We start from the raw sequence: 26,824 nt of genomic DNA, 5'->3' as shown, positions 1-26,824 counted from the left end.
TTTACAGTCAAATTGGTTATATGCTTGCATGGAAAGGCATTTTAAAGCAGACACAGACGTCACAGGTCATGTTGTGCCTTGAGGAGCAGGCATTCAGACATCAGAGTTTAGTTACTTGTGTCTCAGTTGGCTTAAAGCATCATGAATAACTGATTGGTCGTGTCTCTATACAGACACGCATGAAGAAAAGGAAGTGTCTCTCTGCATCATGAATAACATGACTTGTTTTTGTGAGGAAAATTAGATGACTAAACTAAAACAATTGAAGGCAAAGATGAAGACGCAGTTAAAGCGTAACCTTGTCAGTTTTCATCACGCTTTGTATTGTTAGTGTCGGTCGGTATTATATGTTAATAAACAATGTTTACTCGTTCTCTGTGTTACATGGACCTAGAAATTCACATTTATTTGTCAGAAAATGTCCGCCGCATGACGACAGAGGGTTATTAACAGAACAGGTATTGTAAGGGAAGGTTTATCACTGAAAATCGTATCATACTTAGTGTAGTCGTTTAAACATGGCTGTTTAAAGAGTAGACAATGGCAACAGCTTTCTTACCTGTACATGACGGCATTTTGCTTCGGGGGGGTTGAGCAGATCGGACAGAACGTCAGTTTCTTTCAGTGTTTCCCCTCCTTTTGACCTAAAACACTGTGTTTGTGGTCATCAGTTTGAAATGTTGACTACAAACACTGAGGTTTATCAGTTTTTCCGTCATGGCGTTCTCTCCATATCTATGATTCTTTGCAGCCTTTATCCGCTGCCTACAACACACTGAATCCTTCACTGGAAACCAGTAACTCACCTTTCAAACATTTACTCTGAATTCTTGCACTCGGGTTCAATACAAGCCGACACTATTATGGCTAAGAGTTTGCTGAGGAGTATTTCCTACTAAAGCAAGGTGGGATTTGACTCTGCTATGTTGTGTGTGTGTGTGTGTGTGTGTGTGTGTGTGTGTGTGCGCATGCTCACCTAAAGGATTATTAGGAACACCATACTAATACTGTGTTTGACCCCCTTTCGCCTTCAGAACTGCCTTAATTCTACGTGGCATTGATTCAACAAGGTGCTGAAAGCATTCTTTAGAAATGTTGGCCCATATTGATAGGATAGCATCTTGCAGTTGATGGAGATTTGTGGGATGCACATCCAGGGCACGAAGCTCCCGTTCCACCACATCCCAAAGATGCTCTATTGGGTTGAGATCTGGTGACTGTGGGGGCCATTTTAGTACAGTGAACTCATTGTCATGTTCAAGAAACCAATTTGAAATGATTCGAGCTTTGTGACATGGTGCATTATCCTGCTGGAAGTAGCCATCAGAGGATGGGTACATGGTGGTCATAAAGGGATGGACATGGTCAGAAACAATGCTCAGGTAGGCCGTGGCATTTAAACGATGCCCAATTGGCACTAAGGGGCCTAAAGTGTGCCAAGAAAACATCCCCCACACCATTACACCACCACCACCAGCCTGCACAGTGGTAACAAGGTATGATGGATCCATGTTCTCATTCTGTTTACGCCAAATTCTGACTACCATCTGAATGTCTCAACAGAAATCGAGACTCATCAGACCAGGCAACATTTTTCCAGTCTTCCAACTGTCCAATTTTGGTGAGCTCGTGCAAATTGTAGCCTCTTTTTCCTATTTGTAGTGGAGATGAGTGGTACCCGGTGGGGTCTTCTGCTGTTGTAGCCCATCCGCCTCAAGGTTGTGCGTGTTGTGGCTTCACAAATGCTTTGCTGCATACCTCGGTTGTAACGAGTGGTTATTTCAGTCAAAGTTGCTCTTCTATCAGCTTGAATCAGTCGGCCCATTCTCCTCTGACCTCTAGCATCAACAAGGCATTTTCGCCCACAGGACTGCCGCATACTGGATGTTTTTCCCTTTTCACACCATTCTTTGTAAACCCTAGAAATGGTTGTGCGTGATAATCCCAGTAACTGAGCAGATTGTGAAATACTCAGACCGGCCCGTCTGGCACCAACAATCATGCCACCCTCAAAATTGCTTAAATCACCTTTCTTTCCCATTCTGACATTCAGTTTGGAGTTCAGGAGATTGTCTTGACCAGGACCACACCCCTAAATGCATTGAAGCAACTGCCATGTGATTGGTTGATTAGATAATTGCATTAATGAGAAATTGAACAGGTGTTCCTAATAATCCTTTAGGTGAGAGTGTGTGTATGTATGTATGTATGTATGTATGTATGTAACATTTTTAGTATTTTTCACTGTATAATTGGTTTATATACACCAGATTATACAGCTGCAATTATATTTTATACATTTTTTGTATTTTTCACTGTATAATTGGTTTATATACACCAGATTATACAGCTGCTTTTATATTTTAGGGAGTACTTTATACTTGCTGTACTATATTGTTGGTTATAGAAGTTCTGTAGTGTTTGTGTTATGAACAAAACTCTTTTGTTATATTATATGAATGTTGTAAAGTTTTTTTTTATAACAGACCTCTAATAAAGCTCTGCTCTCAAACGTAAAATGCACTGTGCTGTAAACTGTAGAGTGCAATACATGAGATTAGATTTCCTGAAACATTTATGATGAAATACTTGCAGGAACTAATCTGATCTGGTTATATCACTGTAGTGATTTTCTTTCATAAAGTATTATCCAAGTCTTCAATGTAGTATTGTATATTAGTAATCTGTCTCCTGTTACTTTATGGCCCCTTTAGCGTGAGGGAGGAGCTGCTGTTTAGCCAACAAACTGTTTGACAGAGACATTTGGGGTTGTTGTTCCTTGCTTACTAGCTGAAACAAACGCACAATAGTAGGCTGTCACTGGTGTTTCCACTGTCCACATATGGGCTTGTCCGTGTACAGTAAGCATGAGATTATCAGAGCTAGAACAGGTTTGTCAGCACATCAGCACCTTGGGATTTGAGGTCTGTGTAGTCTGGAGCCGCTCTTGACATCGACATCCGACCACTCGGGGGACGATCCGTGCTGGAAACACTGGAAGGGAAAAAAACCAACTAAATATAAAGCCACTTTGGGCAGTCAGATGGGTTTAAACATTCAGCCATACAAGGGAATAGATTGTGTCCCACAGCTCTCAGCCTTAAATAGTGTATTGCACGTTTTATTTATTTATATAAATGTAAGGGTTATTGTGCAAATTTATTTTAAACATGCCCCTTGTTTAATTTATCTCTAAGTAAAGGGGACATTTTTGCGATTGTGATTTGTTGAAGGTGTAGAAAGGGAATTAAAGAATGTTTGAAGTACAAGAACCAGTTTTGAATAAGAATTGTTCAATGTAATAATTCACCATACATGTATATAATTTGGGCCAGAGGAAAACACTTTAATGCAGTTTACAGTCCTGACTGCATCAGTGGCCCATCTTCAGTTAATCTTTTTTTTTTTTCATGCTGGTTTTCTTGAACTCAAATTATACAAACACATTCATATGTCGGTCACCGTGATTTTGCCAAGTAAGACATGTTCCTGTGTCAACATATTTTGTTAATCTTGGATCAACATTCCTGTCTGAAAATTAGTCCTAACCCTATCCCAACCCCTAAACCTTACCCATGAGTCGTCCCTAAAATCAGAGGGAAATGACTGGTGAATAATTCAATTCAATTCAGTTCAATACATTTATTGCCATGTCAACAAGTTGATAGGAATTTGTCTTGGTACAACTCTTCCTGAATAACACTGATGTAGAAGCATATAACCCTGGTTGTAAGCCTAAACTTGACATCAATTGTAAACTTGTCCCTCGAATCTGATTGGTTGATTGGAATGTTATTCCAGGATCCACAAAGATGTTGATCCATGAACATGTTTTCGCTGAAATCACATTCACCTTCATATATCAGCCATGAGTTATTTTTGCTATTCTGGAAACACAGACTGGCTGTCTGTTATACATTCATTTACATTTACATTTATGCATTTGGCAGACGCTTTTATAGTAAAGTACTGCATCAGTGTAAAGTGTCTTGCTCAAGGACACACTGGTGGTGACTGCTGGGATCGAACCAGCAACCTTCGATTTACCAGTTTACCAGTTCAGTGGTTTAACCCACTAGACCACCATCTCCATTTGTTCAGTACATGTAATGTAAGGTATTTAACATCATTGGCTTTTGTCTTTGGTCAGTGTAAATGATGACCTTTCACCTTTCCCTTCCCTTCAGCTTGACCTGAGTCAGCCTTTAGAGGAGCAGGGTCCCCTGGATGTCATCATTCACAAGCTAACAGACCTGATCCTGGAGGCGGACCAGAATGACACCCAGTCGCTGCTGCTGGTCCAGCGTGTGCAGGTGAGGAGTGTGTCTGAGCATGTGTGTTTGTAGAGCAGATCTACAGCTCTGATTAAGATGCAGGAATCTCAATCTGATTAAGCAGCGAGAATTTGAGCTTCCAGAATTTAATCTCTATGTCATTTAGGTGTAAGTAAAAGGAAAGTGAATGCATGTTTTTGTTCACACTTGGCACGTTTGGTTGGATTAAAACGAACCTTGGTGCGATTTCTCTGTTAGTGCGGTTCATTTGAATAAGTGTGAACGCTGCAATCCAAACCCTGGTGCCACCAAACAAGCGGACAAACTAACTCTGGTGTGGTTGAATGAAATATGAAAGCATATTTAATATTAAAAGGACAGAATGCTCAAGCATACCTGTTTTAAAGTTTTATACAAAATACCATAGTTGTGATGTTGCCCATCACAGTTTGGTACAGGCATCAGAACCACGTCTCCTCGCAGCAGATCTCTGTGTGTGTGTGTGTGTGTGTGTGTGTGAGATGGAGGGATTCTTTCTACTGTTTTGACTCCTTTACTTTAAGCTCTTCACGAGTTCTCAGCTGGTCAAAATAATACCATCACATGTAGGCTACGCACACACAGCGAGCGCATTTAGCCCAGCACACAGCATTGTTTTGTATGTTCAGTAAGTTCCTTCGTGAAATATACGTAGAAGCCGACCAATCAGGTTGTAAACACATCCCTATGCCTTTAGGTTCGGTATCTTAAGGATCAGTGTTAAAAATATCAATATAAATGCTAACTTAAGCAGACCAGGACTAAATGTTTTTTGTTTTTATCTGGACCAGACGAACCAAGTGAACCGAACTACAAGTGTGAACACACCCTTACAGTAAATATTGTTGTCTTCGTTTATCTAAATTAATATTTAGTTAATATAAATTAATCTTTCTCTCTGTTTGGGTTTTTATTTTAGGTTCATTTTAATGGGGCATAAAGTTTTAATCTAATTTAGTTTTTTTTTAATTTAGTTTCAGGATTTGTTTTAGAAGAAATGGCAATTCAATAATATACCGAAATTACGTAATATAGTATTTTTTATTATTTTCATTTTGTATTATAATTTAGTTGTGTACATTTAATATATTATTTATTTCCCACAGCCAAAAAAAAAAGTTGCCCAAGTAAAACACTGGACTGATAAAAGCGGTGCGTGACTTGATGGTTTGACGTCAGAACCCAGGAGACTAATACGCTGCTGGTTCCCTCGAGATTTTCCTATGGGGATTTATAATGTTTGTTTTTTTCTTCTCCATTTCGGAGTAAAATAAAGCCTGTGGTAAACATAACCAGACTGTACCTTCACATTTTGTTCTACACCGTAAAATACACACACATGTACTGAAAAGCAGTTACGTTTATTTTTGGAAACATAAGTAACTAGATAAAACTAGTTTGGGGTGTGAGTGTGTTCAGTTTACGTTGTAGAACAAAACAAAAATAATGTTTACCACACCTTTTTTTACTCATAAATTGAAAAACCCCATTATAAAAAACCAAAGGAAAATCTCGAAAGAACCAGCGGTGAATTGGTCTTCCAGGTTCTGACATCATCCCCGCACCACACTATTCAAAATTCACATAATGTAATGCAATGTAATATATAATAAAATATATAAATCTTTTTTTTATTTGTGAATATATTTATTTTTTGGTTAACATTTTTTACTGCTTTTTTAAGTTTTTGTTTTCATCAGTAATAAAATTGCACTACAGTCATTTCTACTTCAATTCAGATTCCCATCCTACAGCTTTGTTTTTGTTTTGTCGTCTTATGAAATGTCACCTCTGGTACTCACCTCTAAATGAGAACGTAAGAGCGCTGAGCCTCTTAATGTTCAAAGCTCTCCCCTAAGACCCTGCTCTCACTAAGCATGTGCTTAGATGTATATTACATAGGTTTACACAAGACACAGAATGATCTGAAGTACAGTGTTCAGTTTAAACCCTCTGAAAAACTGTAGATGTGTCTGTCTTCTGCTGTTGTGTAACCTTTTTTGCCCTGTTTAATCAGTGCTGGTAGAATATTAGTCTTCATACGTTCGTATTTTGGAGGCGATTTGATCTAAGAATCAATATGCTTGGATCTGTGACTAAATTTCCCAGTAAATGAGTGATAGAAATGGGAAATCACATGAAAAAGAATGTATTTCAGTGAAATTACTCATGATTTGAGAGGTTGAGTGAATGGGGACAGTGAAGAGAGAGAGAGAGAGAGCGAGTGGTTATGTAAAAGAAACAACCTCGCAGCTTTGCATTCAGTTAGCATGACGTAATAGCAGTGCAACTGGGCTTCATGTGTACATGTTTTTGTTTGTGTGGCGTGTACATTCATGCATGTTAGATGCCTTTTAAAAACACCAATAAGTAATGTTTGAACTTGTTGTTCACTGCTGTTTTAGCATCTTCCCTTCTCAATGTCACCTCCACACCTTCATTGTTCTGCCCTGTTCCTCTGGTCTTGCAGGATTATATTGACGCTCACCCAGAGACCATTATTCTTGACCCACTTCCAGCCATCCGAACTCTGCTGGATCGCTGCAGGTCCTACCAGCTGGTGCACAGGATAGAGGACTGTATGAGAGGTAATATGATCCAGCACCCCCCCCTCATTCCAGCACTATTCATGAAAATTCATTTATGCAGTTTTCAAGTTTTGCAAATGGTGATATGCCCAACTACAAGATGCAGTCAGTTGGCACTTAAACTCTTTGTAGTTGAATGAGCTACACTTGATAATGTAATGGTCTGAAACACAACAGTTAGCATGTTGAGCTGTGGCGCTCATGCAGGTGAACAGGTTTGAGTCCGGCCTGCAACATGTCCCATTCTGTTTAAAAGAGTAGATCTCCCAAAATTAAAAATTCAGTTTTCACCCACTGAAACCCTTATTATTGTCTTCTGTGGAATAAAAAAAGTGAATTTTGAGAATATCCGAAAATCTTTTCCATACAGTCGAATGAGGTTGTCAAGATCCAAAATGACCAAAAAACACCATAAAAGTATAATAAAAATTATCCACATAACACATGCCCAATATTCTGAGTCTATGCATTAGTTTTGTTTGACAAACAGGCTGAGATTTGAGTCATTATTCACAGAAAATCTTGATATCCACTTGTTTATGCGAATAGTAAACTATCCAATTCGTTTGTGAATGAAATGACTCCAGTTCATGCCAAGAATGATAACTAAAATGAACTAAACTATAACGATATTTATATTAGCATCCACACCATTGGATGATATCGTTCTGTTTATTCCTAGCATGCGCCGCAGTTTTGTCATCTGCCTCTTTAAATGCTAGAGCTCTTAAAGCAGGATGGATTCTGATTGGCTGTGAATGTTTTTATTATTATTCAACGATATCCAACAAAATCATTTCTCTGGCTTAACTGTGCTAAAATAAGAATGAAAATATATATGTAACCAAATGCAAATAATGATTGAGTAATAGAAGTTAACTACGTGTCCTTTCTATAGGGTTAATTTATTATTTATTTAATTAATTTATTTATAAAGCACAATGACAGAACTTAAATTGAGTAATTTCATCTTTTTAATATTTGATTTCTCTAAAATACCCATATTATAGCGGTCTTAACTCCCCGTGCACAGAAAGCATTTGGTTGTGGCCTGTGCAGACTCGTATGTTCAGCTATATTTGTCTTTGTGGGAATCATGTGTCTCCACGTTCTATTGAACCAGACGTGACAGATGGTTATGTAACAAAATCATCTGTAAGCCCCCAGTCTGTGTCTCTCCTTTTCTCCTTTCGCCCTGATATCAAAGCCTCCCGCTCTTTATTTCAAGAAAACATGAAAGACATGTTCAGCTACGCTGCAAACATTTAAATTGAATTACATTATATGCCAATTAATAAACCAAATTAATCGCAGTTAATCACATATATAATTATTTGCTAAAAAAAGGCCCTAAATGAAGAATTAAAAAATGCACATTCTTGAATTCTGTCTACAATTTATTTTTTGTTTTTAAATATTATAACACATCTCTGCAATTGTCACATCTTGCATATGATATGAGTGTCCTGTTTATAATGCCCGATCCACATTGTGCGATATTTAGCTGTCTCAGACAGACCGAAGATTACCAATCGTGGTGATTTCTGTGGTCGTGGCTCCTAAACGTCGTACAGTGAGAGAGATTCTTGCGACCGCGATCATTTTCTGACAGTGTGAGAAATTTAGCATGATCATCTCTCTGTGTGTGTTTGCTGCTTCGACCTACTTCTGACTAGCTGATAAAAATGCAACATGAGATGGCGTATTGATCAACGCGACATGGTTCTAAAACTTAAAACTACTTACCTCAAGCTTCATTTGCAAAATTGGCATGCCAAGTTGGCCTCTTTTGCTTCCTCTTTTTTTCAGCGCACATAAAAACCACAATTGCCAAAGTGTGATTCATCTTGCTCTATTTGTTTACCACTAGCGAATGCTGATGTTTTATTCTTCTATACTGACTTGCGTCGTAGCCTATGATTCAATGGGTGTCATCATAGTACAGTCCTCATAGGCTACATGTCGTACCCAAGTTTATTGGATCCATGTCGTACAGTGCGGTTTGTAATGATCTTATAGGATTGCTGAAATAGCAAAAATATTCCTGTCTCTAGCAGGAATAAGACCCTGTCAAGATTAAAAGTAGTTTACCTTGCAAGATTAAAATTGGTTTGACTGACAAAAAGCTTTCTCCAATGGTAGGAAAATCCATATAACAGAATTTCTGTACAGGTCAGGAGGCACTAAATTGCATGAGATCGCAACACATAACAATTGAGAGTTGTCATATTAAACATGCTGCAATGTACATGCTACATTGGACGCCGCCAGTACTTGTTTGCAAGATAACACAACTACCAAATTACACTCTGACCATCTGTCACCCTCCCCGTTTCTTTCGTCCTCTCACATTCACTGGCGGACACAGCGCCACATCCCTCTCTTTAGCAGCCGTAAGCATGTCTGACAGTGTTACCATAGTAACCACAAGTGGCAGCCGCTCTAGATACTTTCAGCATAGCAGCGCTCACACCATATTGGGTCAAATAGTTTTCGATATTTAGATTTCTGTCATCTTCAATGCTTTATTTTTATTTTTAAACTGAACGTGTTGCAAAGCATTGTGGGATTACCTTTGTTGCATTAAGGATACATGAGAGGGTTTTAAGCATTTATGATTTTATGGAACAACAGTGTTCTTGTCTGCTAGGGATGCATTTTGACACTGATTTCTCGATTTCAGCTCCAAATTTGATTTCGATTCTATATTGATTCATTCAGGAATATTTAAGTTAGAATGTTGATTCAATGTCTAATACTAAACCATAACTAGATGAGTAAAAGTTTGTGAACCAGCTTTGATGTTGGCTTGACAAAGCCTTGTCTGAAAGTTTTAAATAACTTAAAAGCACATTGCTAGCCAGTTACATAAAACACCTACACAAAACAAAAACAGCAGATGTACTAAATGAATATACAAATTCACTCTCTGCCAGTAGGTGGCGCTTGCGGAACAGCAGGTTTCTTATGTTAGCGCTGTACACGAAGTAGCGCTGCGCTTATAAACACTACTATAATACACATTATACGGAGGTAAGAGGAAAAGAAAAGGCCATCTAATTTTTTCTGAATACAGTCAGTTCCCTTCAGAGATGCATATAAACCCCCACCCCCAATTCAATACACGTCTGTGTTCTCCTCTCCTCTTTGCGTCCCTATTCAGCGTGTCCCATCTCTGGCCTCTGTTAACGACTTAGTAATACGTGCACACAAATGGCATTTTGGGAAATGATTGCAATGCAGTTTGTGTGCAAGTACTGAACCAGGATCAGCCAAAATAAAACAAAAAAACTGGCCGGTTTGTATTCATTTGTTTTATTTTGTGATTATTTTTATTTTTTTACCGGTTTAATCAACTGTACTGCCCAGCACTATTTACGTATATTAGCCTACACAGTTACCTAGTTCTGGCATGAAACTCGAGATGGCGCAGGCTGATAGGTCTTTAACTCATTTGGTAGCAATCGCGTCGTCATCTACATAGCACAGCTGATTGGTTGCTGTTGCATCAGCGGCCAATGAGCTGCGGCTCAACATTTAAACAAATACCGGTAGTGTTGCTGTTTGCAGTGCAGCACGCTTTCAGAAGCCCTCCACCTTCCCCAGCTCCACCTGTATAGATCTGCTACAGGGTTAAATCATGCATGTTACATGTGCAGCAGCAGCACGGGCTTGGGAGGGTTACTTTAAAAATGTGTTCCGTTACAGTTACAAATTACTTCATAAAAAAAGTATTCAGTAACGTAATCCAAGTACTATAATATGAAAGTAATGTAACTGATTACTTTTGGATTACTTCAAGGTCACGTATATAAATAAAGTCAAGCAAGAAGAAATATTATTAAAAAAAAACTTTTATTTATTAAGAATTTGGTCCAGTGTACAATATTTGCAAAATATACACACAGGCCTGAATATATATTTATGTAAAGGGCTATTCAGACATCTAGTGGCTAATGTATGGTATTACAGATTATTTTGTTTTATTTTTAACACATTTTTAACTAAAAAATAAAAACACAACATTTTAAATTTTTTACACAATCTACATATTAGTTTATTTTAAAATAGGCCTACATGTTGACTAAAGCCGTGATCCTTCTTAATTTGCCTGACTGACCTTGGGGCGTTGGCAGTGGGAGTTCCCCTACGTTACCTAGAAAGCGAACATCCCGTTACGCGAGAATAGATTAAGAAAGGACATTTTGGGTACTAAAAAAAGCTACTCTCCTAATTTCTACAAAATAGCAGCGGAATTTCCATCAATTAAAAGCGTTTTTACCCGCAGGCAGCATCGTTTCTACTAGCAGCAGTGATTCATTCAGCGTCTGAGGAGATTGTAGAAAGCTGTTATTTGCACATGCACCAGCGGGTGGCACACGTGAGTCATTACTGTCAACAGAACCAGGAACTACTGTATAATCAAGCAGCGCTTAATATAGTGTTATTATGCCAAAATACTTATTTATTTAGTTTTAAATGAAACCATTGTAATCCTGAAAGTATCCCCCCTTTTTTCAAAATGTAACTATAATCTGATTACTACGTTTTTTGACGTAACTGTAACGGATTACAGTTACTGGTTTTTTGTATCCTGATTACATAACGCCGTTACATGTATTCCGTTACTCCCCAACCCTGAGCAGCAGCAGCATATCTTACAAGCTCACAGCAGTGTCTGTGAATGTATTGGCAGCAGAAAGTCTCGGCCTTGCTCTTGCTCTTCAGCAGCAAATGTATTCCACCAAGAACAAATACATTAACCTTGCCATATCCATTACCATGCCAATCTCCTGAGAGTTGTCATGACAGAACGTGCATTCTGTTAACATTTTTAACATGCATAGAGGAGAGGAGGCTTATCTCATGAGCGGACAGATGTGATGGGTGATGTGGAGGAAAAGTGTACTACTGTCTGGAAAAAGCACAGTGTGTATTTTCAGTAAGAGGGACTAACTGACACTGAATGTAGAGCTGACGAAATCCTGTGAATAAAACTGAAGCAGTACATCTGTGAAGATCTGCCACTGACTCACTGACATCTGCAGGACAGGAGGTGCGCTACAGATCGTGTTCAGCTAACGTTTAGGAGCGTTTACTGAAAACAGGCATTGAATTATAAAAAAAAAATCAATATAGCTTTGATCTGTGCTTGTACGTCAGTTGAAGAATTTCCACCAGTGTTCACTAGCACACAGGAAGTCGCCCCCACATTAGTGCTGTTTGTCAGTACACACTCATTTCTTGTCCTTTTTCTTAATGAGAGACCTAGCGCTGTGCTTAGTGCCACGTTTTCTGGCTCCACTCTCATCCATGTGACTCATGCACATCCTGAAGAGCTCCACATAAGCATTGTCCTGCTGTCGTACATGCTGTCCGTGGAGACAAAGCAGGACACCATTTGTTTGTGCAGTGTTTCAGACTTTATAAGGCAAAGATTCACACCTTTCATTTCATCCGTAGCTGGATCCACTTCTGTGGTATTGTGTTTAACGATCCCTTTTATTAGCAGAGTCCAAACCTGGTCAAATAAAACAACGGTGTGCAAAGAGACATTTTTTTTTATTAATTTTTTTTATCTTTGCACTTTTCCCAAGTACTTTTGGGAAAATTGAGTCTGTCATCTCTGAGATTCAGTTGAACCATTTTGATAAATTAGGCAGTATAGCCCTATTCGGACGATAATTGTTTGTCATGGGGTCGGAAGGTATTTTTAACATTTACAGGGGGTTAGTCTGTGACTTTATTGCCGTGCGAATCCAGAATGTCTGTTTCTCTCCCACCACCCGTATAAAAACCTCCGGGCCGAATTACCTACTGTTTTTTGACGAACACCAAGGTCGTGTGGTAATTTAAGTGCCGTCCAAATCCACACCTCTGATTTTACAAGAAGAGATCGCTTCAAAATTCACTGTTTAAATCCTTTTTGATCACTGCCGAGCACCGTACGTACAATAACTGTTGCGCTTCACTGTAATTTGCATGCATTTTAAAGATGAAATGCTGGAAAGTATTTACAAGAACAATATTTCATCACGACTCCACCTCAATGAACAAAGAGGAGAAAGAGAAAAAAGTACGTAAACATTTAAAATGTGGTGTTATTATGGCAGCGATACAATTTTTAAATATGTAGGCTATATACACAACATTAAAAATACAAACCAGCTTTATTTTTACCTAATGTAAATAAGATACTGCATTAACTTGTTTCCGCTAATTTCCATATTTTTTAAAATGACATCCTTTTGAGATAAAATGCAAGACAGAAAACTATTTCAAATATAGCGTACTAGCTTCCTATTTTTAAAGATTATTATTACTTATTAGATTTAAATAATAAATAGAACATTATTTTCCTATTAGTAAATTAAATATGAATTTATTCGTATTATTCCAAGCATATGACATTTTATTTACAGCAGACAATCATGCGACATTTTTGGCGGGTTCGTGGGATCACAAAACTCACTCCTCCACCGTCAATAAATCGAGTTTTATCACTGAGGTGCCGTGCAAATAATTTTTTACACACGTCCACAAGAGAAACGGTTACCGTTCGAATAGGGCTTATGTCAGATTTTACAAAACCACCATTGTGTGTTTGCTGTAATGGATGTCTCATATGATATTAGACTTCCATCTGTGCTGTCCGGCAGGATCAGAGCCAAAACTCCATAGTGATGCTTTATAAACGTGTCCTAAACATTCCATAAACGTCACATAAACGTCTCGGCTGGCTCCGGCAGGTCTGCAGAGAGCTTGAAGTGTTTACACGGAGCAGAGATTGATCCTGGACCCTCGCTGAGCCAGAAACAGGAACATCACTAAGCGTTTGTACCTGCTAAAGAGGATCTCATTACTCATTCCCTTTTTATTTACAGAACATCTCTTGGCTAATTTAAATGGAATCTCCATTTCTAATAATAAGTCACGTATTAGCAGCCACAAACTGCTTAACATCTCTGCATTGAAGTCTTATACAAAAAAAAAAACGCTTTAAAACTTTGCCTGTGATGTGCTGTCGATTGCCACAGTAAATAATCTTGACTTGTTCTTCAGTTCTATACAAATATAGAAATAAAGCACAGTGTTTAAAGTCGATATGAAATCTAAAATGACCCTATTTACTTTGTTAGCGCATATTACTAGTCTTGTGGTGAACAATTAATCCGTGACACTTTTAAAAAATTGTTTGCCGTGGTAATCTTTAATCAAAATCTGAAAAGTTACTTCCGGTCTGGAATGGCGTTCCTTTTCTGATGACGTCAGTTTGACGGCTTGGGTTGAAAACGCTTAACCACTCCCCTCAAACCGTTAGTCTGGTATGAGCGAGAGATGGAGAGGAGGAGCGCTAAAGTAAAAATCTGCCCTCTGTTCAATATTTCATTTCACTTGGAAATACGTCACAACACTGGAGAAAAGTCGCTTGCAACTTCCGGTTCACGGGGACTTTAAGAACGTTTAAAAGCAGAAATATGTAGCTCTACATTTTTGTAACGTCCTCATTTGGTATCCTTGAGTGTATTGCATGAAAGTTACAGAGTTCACCAACATTACATGGTCGTGGTATTGCCAAAATAGTGACAAACAAAGATCGTAAATATTCCATTGCTTAAACGTTGCCCCATAGGCTTCCATTGTAAGTGCATTACTGTATTAGTTTCAGTTTCTTTTAAACAAACTGAGGTTCTGTTCACACCTGGACCTGGTATTAAGATGCATTTTGGTCGATCGAATCACAAGTGGATGACACTAAATACAGGTTTAAACGGGGTCTAAAATGTTTTGAGCTTGTCCACATTCGACCACTTCCAGATGTAGTCGAAAACACATTCGACCGGATTGCTTTCGTAGGATAGATGCTCATGTGGTCGAATGTGTTCGAACAGCCACAAAAGACCTTTATGGGAAGAGCGATAGTCAAACGGATTTTAAACTTTGTCAGCTTGAGAAGCAAGTTTGATTTGAAGAAAAATGTACCAAGCACAATGTTCTCTCATCACTCCTGATTTCTAGCACACACTCACAGTGTTCGGCTGGTCTTGTGACTGTCAGAGCACAGCTGATGCTCTTCGTGTGTTTTTCCGTTGTCTCCAGGCGCGTTCATATGTAAATTGCGTGAGCTTATTTCATCCATTAGATCAAAAGATCTGAAAAAGCCCATATGTTTACCCATAGACCCTCCCCTCGAAGAAATCAGGACAGAAGTGGTTGAAAGTGGATAAAAGAGATGAATTAAAACACCAGGTGTAAACAGGGCCTGAGTAACAAGTTGGAAATACTTGTTACTAACGGAACGTGTAAGTCTGGATGCTCATTGTGTTTGAGATGTTTGTAAGTGGTAATAGTAGGTTGCTCACACCACTAAACCTGCTTGTTGGACTTGAACAGGAGATTGCCATTGCCCTTTTTTCCAGGCTTTCATAAACGCTTATGTAAGCTTCCTCTGGAATAGGAGAACAAAAGTCTAGCAGCTGGATAAATGAACCAGCTCTGATAAGAAAACCAGCACAGCCTTCTCCATTTCAACACTACAGGATATTTCAGAAACGATAACATCATTTACCAACTAGACAAAACAGGAAGTGACAAGCTTGCGATTTTGTTTCTGCATAGGGGGCTTTGACCAATCAGTGATGACCTTGTCAGTTGACTAACTGTTCTTGTTGAAGTTCTAGTTTTGAGGAACTTTACAGTCGTCTTTGCATCGAGTAAAATATGAATACACTACCACTAAAAAGTTTGGTGTCAGTACATTTACATTTATTTTTTAAAGGAAATGAATACTTTTATCCAGCAAGGATGCATTCAATTGATTAAAAGTGACAGTAAAGACATTTAAATAAATTAAATAAATGCCATTTGTTTGAATATTCTATTTATCGATGAATGGTTTGCACAAAAGCATAAAGCTGCACAACTGTTTTCAACATTGGCAATAATAGAAATGTTTCTGAAGCATCAAATCGGCATAGAATGATTTCTGCACGATCATGTGACACTATTGACTGGAGTAATGGCTGCAAAAAAAATAATTATCAGATCTTCATCACAGAAATAAATTACATTTAAATGACTGTTTAACTGTTTTTAGTGTATTTTTGATGTTCTCAATTGCTTCAAATATAATCAAGTGTTTCATAATGTGTGCTAAATATTAACCCTTGAGCCATGTTCAGCATTTTCTTTATTCTACACTGAAAAGCATCTTGCCATCAGTTTTGCTACCCCACCACACAGGCGGTTTACCGTGATCATATCAGGATGCTGTGAGTGTGTCATCGGCCTATTGGGGCTTCTCTCTTCAACTCATTTCCTGTGCTACGCTATCGAAAGCTCACAAAATGTGCCTTATCTCAGTGATCTGCCTCTATAACAGCAGCACTACAACACTGGCATCTGACTGAAAGCAAGATCCACTGCAGAAAAGCAGATTCAATCGCCGAACCTCAAGGCGTTTGCTTACTGGCCCAAGTTAGAAGAGCCTATCCCCAAGTTAAGCCAAGTATGCATCTCTGTTTTGATGATTCATCCCAATCTGATAATGTGCCTCCGGTTGGAATTCGCAAACATCGCTCCTCATTCACAGCTATTGACGCTTTTGTTCCATCTATCTCTCTGTTTGCTCATCAGAGCGATCCCCAGGACAGTGAGAGTACAGTATTTTCAAACAAAGCCTTGAACCCGTGGGTCAAATTGCTGCGGTTCTATTAACTGGCTCCTGCATTATGCGGGTTGAGTCAGAGCTCAGTGCCTTGTGTCCATTGTTCTCCATTCGATAAAATAAATAGGGAAGTAAAGTCAACCGGAGGGGCTACTGATGACATAAGACCTTTCACAGGTTGTTTTATATGAGTCGCTGCCGATAACTTCTACTGTTATCAACTATTATCCCTGTGATGATGTAAACTCATCTGGCTACTCTCACCTAACTTGTCCTGTCTATTTCATGTTCTGCTTTAATAATTATCACTGCTGGTCAGCGGGAGTTGTAAGTGTTTTAGATGCTTGACCCCGGGTTTCACAGACGAGGCTTAAGCAAGTCTCAGACTAAAATGCATGTTTGAGCTGTCTTAACTGAAAGCAAACTTGCATGGATATATCTTAACATATGTCAGTGCCATTGTTTTGTCTGAAGATGCACACCAGTAATGTTTTTTTCTAAGGTACTTGAGTGTCCTAATTGAACTAAGGCCTAATCCTGGCTTAGTCTAAGCTCTGTCTGTGAAACTGACAGTTTCTGAAACGGCTCAATAAAGTATTTGGTCTCTCTAAACCCCTCCTTTCTGAGATCCTACTCTGCTGTGATTGGTCAGATGATATATTGCGGTGTTTGTTATGAATAATATATCTTTTTTTTCAATTTTTTTTTTCACGTGCCTTAATAATCTTGAATAAAAAACGTAACAAAAACATTTTATAATAACATTATATATGTTTTCTCGTTCGAGAAGCTGATTCCCCCAATTCATTCAATCACTACATTATTAACATGAGAGTTCCCAGTGCTGACTTTAAGGAAGAGACAGTTCAGTTTGAAATTTTCTAATTGTATTTTATTCATTTATTTATTTTATTTATTAAATTTTATTTTATTTATTTCTCTAAAAGGCATGAAATGGACTTCCTTATCTGCTGTCTTCCACGTCACAGCTCAGATCAGTGGCTAGTGAAGAACTTGGGCATGTGTGTGTGTTCCTGTGGTGCCATCAGCCAATCAATATTATCATGATGTCATTTTCCTGCAGCTCCAGAGTAGTGATTACTAGTCACATGGCATTTTACCCCTAAAGCGATTGGCTAAAAAAGTTCTGTGGCTTCATGAGCAAAGATGCCAAATTTCAAATCACATACCTGCGCTAGCCAATCAACTGCCATCGAGATAAGAGCGCTAATGGATAGTGTTCTTCGGGTATTACATACTTCCTTGCTTACAGTGGTCATAGGACAAGCGGCACTTTCACAAACCCTTGCGTTTTCCCTCTATAAATCCATGTATGATTGGAGCAGGCCTTTTCAGCTGGACTCACCTGTCTCTTCCTGTCTTTCTTTCTCTCTGCAGATGAGAGGATCTGTTCTCCTCCGTTTATGGTGCTGAACAGTGAGTGTGGCCCAGACACACTGGAGCAGATCGAGCAGCACGGTCTTACATTCCCTTTCAGTAAGTCTCACGCCTAGCTCCTCTTCTTTTCTGAAACAGGAAGTAATGTTTAACCAAGGAATCTCATTATATAAATATCACTCTAAATGTGCAAAAATGCTCTGCAAATTTTTGTGGCAAAATCCATTAATTTCAGTAGGAATGGGAATTTTTTTGCGTTAGGAAAGATTCAATGAAAGATTTCTCCATGCAGATTTCACAACGGGTTCATGTTGGTCAAGCAAATTCACTGTACTGACCAAAATAAATCTGTTTGGGTTGAAAGACACTTCTGTGTGAGCTGTGCTTCATACATCCCTACACTACTGACAATGGACAAAGGACTTTTTTTGTCCTTGAAATTTCACAGAAATGTCTCTAATGTGATCCATGTTTCCTGCGGGTCCTTAAAAAGTTTAAAATTCAGTTTGTTCAAATTGAATGCCATAAAAAGTCTTAAATAAAATTTTGTGTGTTGTTAAATTTGAGGACAGAAAAACAGGAATCGTGATAAAGCCTAATGTGATTTAATTGACCAGCAGCCATATCACCCTGTAGCCCAAGACTGGTTGCCCACTGAAGCTAAGCAGGGCCGAGCCTGGTTAGTACCTGGATGGGAGACCTCCTGGGAAAAACCAGGTTGCTGCTGGAAGAGGTGTTAGTGAGGCCAGCAGGGGGCGCTCACCCTGTGGTCTGTGTGGGTCCTAACACCCCAGTATAGTGACGGGGACACTATACTGCCAAAAGAGCACTGTCCTTCGGATGAGATGTTAAACCGAGGTCCTGACTCTCTGTGGTCATTAAAAATCCCAGGATGTCCTTCGAAAAAGAGTAGGAGTGTAACCCCGGCATCCTGGCCAAATTTGCCCCTTGGCCTCTGTCCATCATGGCCTCCTAATCATCCCCATATACTGATTGGCTTCATCACTGTCTCCTCTCCACCAGTAAGCTGGTGTGTGGTGAGAGTTCTGGCGCAATATGGCTGCCGTCACATCATCCAAGTGGATGCTGCACATTGGTGGTGGTTGAGGAGATTCCCCCTTCTATGTAAAGCGCTTTGAGGTCCCAGAAAAAGCGCTATATAAATGTAACGAATTATTATTATTATTATTTTAATAAACGTTCAAAGTCAAAATGCAGTGCTGATGCACATTCTACAGGATCGCGTTTCAGAGCAGTTCACAATCAATAAATAATGCACATTTATGCCAAGCATAAACACTTTATAGAGTTTATATTGTAATATGTTGTAAGAGTGCATGTTTTATCTTCCTCATCTTTATGAAGGAGCAGTTGGTAGTAATGCAGCATTTCAAAATAAGAGTTTACTCCAATAAACTGTATCTGGCTTTTAATTCAACATAAACTTGTGTGGCTTCTTTTGGTGCTGCCCTGTCATATGAAGGAAAGACTAAAAACATTGTTTAACACTTTTAATATTTAATTTAGTAGAATTTGCAAAGTATCTGAACAATCTTTTTTTATTGTCTTTTTAAAACAATTAATATTGTATCAGCAAAATCCAGTCCCAATCAACCTATAATTTCAATGTATTGATAAATTAGAATGTAAACCAATTTCAATACATAAATGTATATTTTGGAGTATTTTAAACATGCAGTTACCCTGTTTTTTTTGCAGTTGTTTTAAGCAAAAATAATGATTATAAGATTGCATGAGTATGTTCTGTATGGACATATGGTATTAATTTTATTTTTGCAAGTCTTTAATTTGATTTTAAAAACTCTGCAGATACCCTGATGACAACACCTGTTTTTATTGACTCACTAAAATGCCATTTGATTGCATTTCACAAGGATTTCACTGCATTAAAGGTTTATTAAAGAGTTGCATTTTTAACTAGACTTAACTAGAGTGTTTTTTTCCTTCTCATCCTGCACAGTTTGCAAAACACGGGTTGCTCACGGAACTAACTCTCATGAGGTAATACTCTTTTCTAACTCTGTTTTTTGTGAAATGTGACCACAGAGGTCATGAAATTCTAACACACACACACAAAGCTTTGTATTAAAATCTAGTGAGCTGCCTACATGGGTAGCTACCTTTTGAAGGCAGCATTATAAGTGAAATTTGGAAAGTTCAACTCCACATGTTGACGACACGAACTAAACTCTTCCAGACCTCAGCTACACTACAGTGTTTGAGGGCGGGGCAAAGTAGATGTTGCGGGCAGCCAATGAGGACCATAGGCTCACATTATGCAAATTTGTTACAAACCTATGTAGGTTTGTACAGGAAGTAAGTACTGGCAACTCATTTCAGGCAGTTCAGAATCAGTTTTTCCTTTTTGGGAGACTATAAATCTATTTATCATGCACTTTGATCTTTAAAACTTTGCAGACCTTTTACACTCACACTACATGAAAGGTAATATCCACAAAAAAACCCAACAAAAAACTTAATAGGGGCACTTTAACATTCACTTGCGATGCACAAAAGGTGCTTTATAGTGGAAATAAGTAAGAACAATTTTTTCTTTTAAAGGGGACATATCATGCTAAATCCACTTTTTTTTAGCCCTTAAATGTATTTTGCTGTATATTTGGAGTGTTTAGAAGTACAGAAAAGTTGAAATTATTCTCTTCAGGTGCTTCGTTGATATCTTTATATTCTGTTTTGGTCATATTTTTCAACTTGTTCCGATTTTTTTGTTCTCTATGACGTTTTTTGAACTATTACGTCACAGTATTTGCAGCGGAACTGCCAAATAAGGACATTGACTTCCGGCCCAACAATTCGAGCAATCCGCCATTTTTATTTCTCGCTGCAATTTTGTAGTCCAACCTAAAGGATGCAGAAGTTACGAGAGGGTAAGTTAAAATGTTCGGTTGTTGGATGTAGTAACCCACACGCTTCATTACACCGTCTAATGTAGATGAACTGCCGAGAGAGAGAGAGAGAGAGAGAGAGAGAGAGAGAGAGAGAGAGAGAGAGAGAGAGAGAGAGAGAGAGAGAGAGAGAGAGAGAGAGAGAGAGAGAGAGAGAGAGAGAGAGAGAGAGAGAGAGAGAGAGAGAGAGAGAGAGACAGAGAGAGAGAGAGACAGAGACAGAGACAGAGACAGAGACAGAGACAGAGACAGAGACAGAGACAGAGACAGAGACAGAGACAGTCGCGCGTGCGCACTCTCTCTCTCGGAGCCAGGCGAAAGTGTAAACAAGACTTCACCGTCTCCAAACTAGACGCTGTCTTGCTCTCTCTCCCTCGCACATATTAATCAAAATAAATCGACACGGTAGTAAAAGGTCGGAAGACCAAAGTTTCATGTGTAAATACAGTAACACACCATTGCGATACATCCATATGAAGACGTTGTTCTGCAGGTTCGTCGTCTTCATTTTCATCTCGCTCCAGCTCCGACTCTGGCTCGAACATGTAAGGCTGGCTGGACAAGTCTTCCGTTGTTGACATTTTGTTAATAACGTGTGAATAAAACGTTTCTGTGCCGCTAGATAATCGTATCTCTGCTATCAAACTACAAAATGGCCGAACGGGGTGGAGTTGAACCGAGTGTCACCCATAGGTGTCACCGCTACAACCTGGAGAGGGGGCGGGGTATGAAGTGTCTAAATTGTATTTAAAGAGACCGCACCAAAACGAGTTGCTCTCAGACGCACATCAGAAAAGGGGCCTGTGGAGCTATAATAATGAGGAATTCAGACCCAAGCATTGCAGTTCTGCTTTATATAGACTACAATTGTATGATTTATATGTAAAAAGGAACGATTTAAAAGCATGATATGTCTCCTTTAAGAACGGTTCACTGAAAGGTTCTTTAGGGAACCCAGAATGGTTGTTTCTAAGGCACCAATGCAAAAAAAAAAAAAGTGTATTTATCACTTTGAATAGATAAGTTTAAGTTTTCTGTCTGTTTTCTGCAGATGGCTATAATATTCAACGCCGAGGACCTAAAGGACGTGAAGCCCCCGTGTGTCATTCAGAGTTTTATAAACCACAATGCTGTGCTCTATAAGGTGTTCGTGGTGGGAGAATCACACACTGTGGTGGAGAGACCATCCCTCAAGAACTTCCCCTCTGGACCGTCTGGTAAACCTTCAGCCCACACTTCAACGCTATAAATGTTATTTCAATGAAAGGCCGCTCCTGCGATATGGTTCGTTTCACAGCAACTGGACCTTCAGTTTGTTTAGGCATGATTTACTTTACAACGTTCCCGCTGTAAAGACTCTGATGCCTTTTGCATAGCTGACTTTGCAGTGGAAACAGTGGATTGTGTTTTGCTCCTACCCTGTCAGCAGAAGTGCTTGCTGAAGTCGGGTTTCAGGCCGCTGGCCGCTGTACGGGATGATCCGTTTGCATATGCCAGTGTTCTTGCAGTCCATGCAAACCAGTTACTGCTACTGGAAGAGCAACCTGTTGGTTTAATGCAAATTCATGAGGTCATATCTGCGAATTCATGAACCCATGCTGAACTCTGCAATGCACAAGTACACATGCACACACATATATGTAAATTCACTCGGGCCTTTCCTTCAAGCAGTATTTAAAAAAAAACTGTTTAAAAGATTAAAACAAAGAAAAAGGGGTGGCTTTGTGTTTCTAAAGACAGATCAGGTTTGTTTGTAATTTCTAAGAATCCCATGAAGGCGTGATGAATTTGAGTTTGTAAAGTTCCTCGACAGGTAATCAGGGATTTTACCGCAGTAATATTTAGTTCTTTTAGATTTCACTGACCAAAACAATCGTATTTTAACCACAGAAACTACAACTATATGTGCAAAGCCAATGAGAATCCATCATGGCACATAATTAATTCGAATTATTATTATTATTATTATTATTATTTTTGAGATGGAGGAACAGATTACTAAAACATAGTACTTTTTTTTTCTGAAGAGACACGATCACTTTATCCCTTTCATGTTAATAAATGTAATCAAATTAAATAATTAATATAAATAAATATTTATTTTAGATATATATCAAATAAATATTTATTTTTAGTCTGAATACATAATTTAAATAGCTATCACTGGAGAAACGTAACTTTTTTCAGGCTGGAATAATGTTTCTACATGTTGTGCATATTTTAATGCTATAAGAAAATGTAAAAAATGTAATCAATTATAAATGTTATTAAGGTTTATATATACATGTTCTAGTAAGATGTGTTTTAAAACGCATATGAATTTCTAAAGCCATTATAATTCCTTCTTTTCTTGGTTCTATTTCTGGTTGAGACCATTGTTCTCTTCAGAAGCATAACACAGCCATGTTTAGAAGCTACACAGATGAAGAGAGGTTTTCTTGGGTTCAAAAAGATATTATCTTTGAGGATTAATAGAAGTCCATCGTAAATATTTGTGGTGTTTTGATGTCTGCAGATGGAAGGAAGTCGAAATGGTGGATTGCTCTCCTTTAATGAATTTCTCTACAGCCATTTGAGTGGGAGGTCATAAATCTCAGCATCCTCTTGGCACTAGATTTTTGTTTTTCCTCCTCCTCCTCCTCCTCCTCACTGTCTCTTTCTCTCCCTCTCTGCCTGGCAGTCCTGAAGCCTTGAATCTCACATCTGAACCACAGCTCTCTGCTGCTGTCTAGTGGCTCGCTGTGCACTTGCACTGTTACACTTTCACTTTTAGTCAACCGACAGCCGAAAGTGTTTGGATTTTTTGCATTAATTTGTTTGCTTTTTTTTATGCCTTTACAGACAGAAAAGCGATTTTCTTCAATAGCCACAATGTGTCCAAGCCAGAGTCGTCCTCTGACCTCACATCTGTAAGTGGGCGTCCTGTAAAAATTGCAGTTCTTGCTAGTCAACCCCACAGTGTTGTGTTTTGGCAAAAGCTCTTTGTTCACTTTTGTTTGCATTTTTTGACAGAGAGATAATGTAGAAGGTGTTTCCCAGCCCCCGAATGATGATGTCATCAGGGAACTGTGTAAATCTCTACGGGAAGCTCTCGGGGTTTCGCTCTTCGGTATCGACATCATCATCAACAACCAGACGGGCCAACATGCAGTCATTGACATCAATGCATTCCCTGGTGTGTATCTGTCCATGCAAACCCGTAACCCTGTAACCACAAGGCAACTCTTCAGGCAACATTTAATAACTTTTTATTTTGCGCACATACACTACCGTTCGAAAAGACTGGGTTGGAAGTCTGTTATGCTCACCATTAAGCATGATGCAATTTTTTCAGGATTCTTTGATGAAAAGAAAGAACAGCATTTATTTGAATTATAAAACATTTCTTTACTGTTACTTTTGATCAATTTAATGGAACATTTCTGAATAAAAGTAATAATAATAATAATAACAAAAAAACCTACTGACCCCAAACTTCTTCAAAGATAAGGTGATGGTTGCTTGAGGTTCATTAGAATCTTTACAAAAATAGGTATATCGGTCTCCCAAAAACGAATAAATTGCATTTGTGATTGCAAGGTGATGAAAAGGAAAAAGTTTATAATTTTATGTTGATTTCATGTTTTTGAAAAACTTTGCTTGTGAAAGTAATGACATGCTTTCCTTAGATTTGGAATACATGCGAGTGTATATATATCTTATGTCTTGTATATATCTATGTTAAAGGTCCCATATTGTCATAAAGGTCGCATCATTTCTTGGCTTTGTTCATGATAACAGTGGTCTAGGGGCTATGAAACTACCATATAAGTTTCAAAACAGTCAATCCACAGACAAATGCACACAGCCTGCATAAAGTAGCTGTGCCTTTTCACGAGCCGTTGTGACTTCCGTATAAATGTGACGTCAGAACTACTCAGTCACCGCCTTCAGTCCCACGAGCACTGCCCACCGTCACAAAACTACATCATTGCACAGGCTTCCGAACAACATGAATATAAGAGAACAGTGGCTAATGTTTATTTATTCAGAAACGCCACAGCAATTTAGTTCGACCTTAAAGGGTTAGTTCACCCAAAAATGAAAATTCTGTCAGTAATTACTCACCCTCATGTTGTTCCAACCCCGTAAGACCTTCGTTCATCTTCGGAACACAAATTATTATTAAGATATTTTTGATTAAATCTGAGAGCTGTCTCACTCCTCCATAGGCTTCTAAGACACTATAACTTGCTGGCCCAGAAAATGCATTAAAGAGATTAATATAGTCCAAGTGACTCCAGTGCCTCAATCTTAAGTTTATAAAGCGATGAGAATACTTTTTGTGCGCAAAAAACAAACAAAAATAACGACTTTATTCCACTATTCATTTCCTTCTCTGTGGGCCTCAAGTTAGTTCACGTAGTGTTTTAGCGCAGCGCATCTGTGTTGCACATCACAGGCATCACACACATGACCAGCGTTGGCCAATAGTGAGCCTACGTGTGACGTATAACACAGACGCGCTGCGCTAAAACACTACGTGAACTAACTCGAGGCCCAGAGAGAAGGAAATGAATAGTGGAATAAAGTCGTTATTTTTGTTTGTTTTTTGCGCACAAAAAGTATTCTCGTCGCTTTATAAACTTAAGATTGAGCCACTGGAGTCACTTGGACTATATTAACGATCTCTTTAATGCATTTTCTGGGCCAGCAAGTTATAGTGTCTTAGAAGCCTATGGAGGAGTGATCCAGCTCTCAGATTTAATAAAAAATATCTTAATTTGTGTTCCGAAGATGAACGAAGGTCTTACGGGGTTGGAACAACATGAGGGTGAGTAATTACTGACAGAATTTTCATTTTTGGGTGAACTAACCCTTTAACCGTCTGTTCTGCGTATTTCAAAAGTGACTGCTTCGTCAATCAGGAACAGTTCAATGCTGGTTTCTCAAAGAAGCTCAGTGTTGGGGATAGTTACTTTTAAAAGTAATTACAATATTGCGTTACTCCCCCAAAAAAGTAACTAATTGCGATACTTAGTTACTTTTTATGAAAAGTAATGCGTTACATTACTTTTGCGTTACTTTTTCTCACCTGTGCTGATCTTGCTTTTGTTTTTTAATAACACCAAAAAAAGTTCTATTTTTGGCAAATGTTAAGGTCCTTTCACACCAAGAGTGAAATGAATAAGCCTCAGGCTGAAGGAAAAGCATATTTATGCCTGTACAGTAGAGGGCGCCGCTCAAACAAACCTTTCAGCTGTGCTGCCATTCTGGATTAAAGAACGATAGGATACAGGAGAAGGAAGTTCAGCACTCTTATTTCTAAATCTAATCTAAAGTAATTTTTGCTTATTAGTATGGTTGAATTAGATCATTGAAGGTCAGCAGCAAAGACATATTATAAAGTATGTTTGTGTAATTTAATATAGTTGATTTATAAAAGTTTTGCGTAAAATTCTGAGATTGCATTTGACTGTTTTTATTCATTTTCAGGAATACTGAATGTTTTCATGCAAGTGAGATGAGTAAATGCATGTTCACATTTAGTCAAGAACTAAAATAATCATCATGTTTTACACAGCGAACACACACACACACACACACACACACACACACACACACACACAGCACCTCCTCACTTTATTTCTCTCAACATGGGGACAGGAGAGCTGTCAGTCAGTTAATGTGAAAAAGTAACTAGCGTTACTCAATTGAAAAAGTAACTTAGATATTTTGTTGTAAATTGAAAATGTAATGTTACTTTACTAGTTACTTGAAAAAGTAATCTGATTACGTAACTCAAGTTACTTGTATCTTTGAGGTGTAGTTTCTTGGGTAACTCATTACAAGTAACTTGAGTTACGTAATCAGATTACTTTTCATAGTTTGTAATCTACAGTTCATAGTTTTACAAGTTTGCCTTGGGCGTCAATTGAAGCATGTTCTCGT

At 38.5% G+C, this 26,824-nt stretch overlaps 1 protein-coding gene across 1 annotated transcript in view; it reads left to right on the top strand.

Annotated features, from left to right (window-relative positions):
• itpk1b (inositol-tetrakisphosphate 1-kinase b) overlaps positions 1-26,824 on the top strand; it is a 49,498-nt gene that overhangs the window by 19,641 nt on the left and 3,033 nt on the right. Inside the window, exons 4-10 of the mRNA XM_082143847.1 lie at positions 4,188-4,313; positions 6,784-6,901; positions 17,967-18,065; positions 19,948-19,988; positions 21,945-22,110; positions 23,735-23,802; positions 23,906-24,068. Of these exons, the coding sequence (XP_081999973.1) occupies positions 4,188-4,313; positions 6,784-6,901; positions 17,967-18,065; positions 19,948-19,988; positions 21,945-22,110; positions 23,735-23,802; positions 23,906-24,068 (781 nt within the window). The remainder of the gene's footprint in view (positions 1-4,187; positions 4,314-6,783; positions 6,902-17,966; positions 18,066-19,947; positions 19,989-21,944; positions 22,111-23,734; positions 23,803-23,905; positions 24,069-26,824) is intronic.

The sequence above is a fragment of the Leuciscus leuciscus genome, assembly GCF_965113295.1.
Source record: "Leuciscus leuciscus genome assembly, chromosome: 17".
Classification (NCBI taxonomy): domain Eukaryota; kingdom Metazoa; phylum Chordata; class Actinopteri; order Cypriniformes; family Leuciscidae; genus Leuciscus; species Leuciscus leuciscus.
The sequence above is the reverse complement of the archived record's forward strand: the minus strand, read 5'-3'. Positions and strand labels throughout refer to the sequence as shown.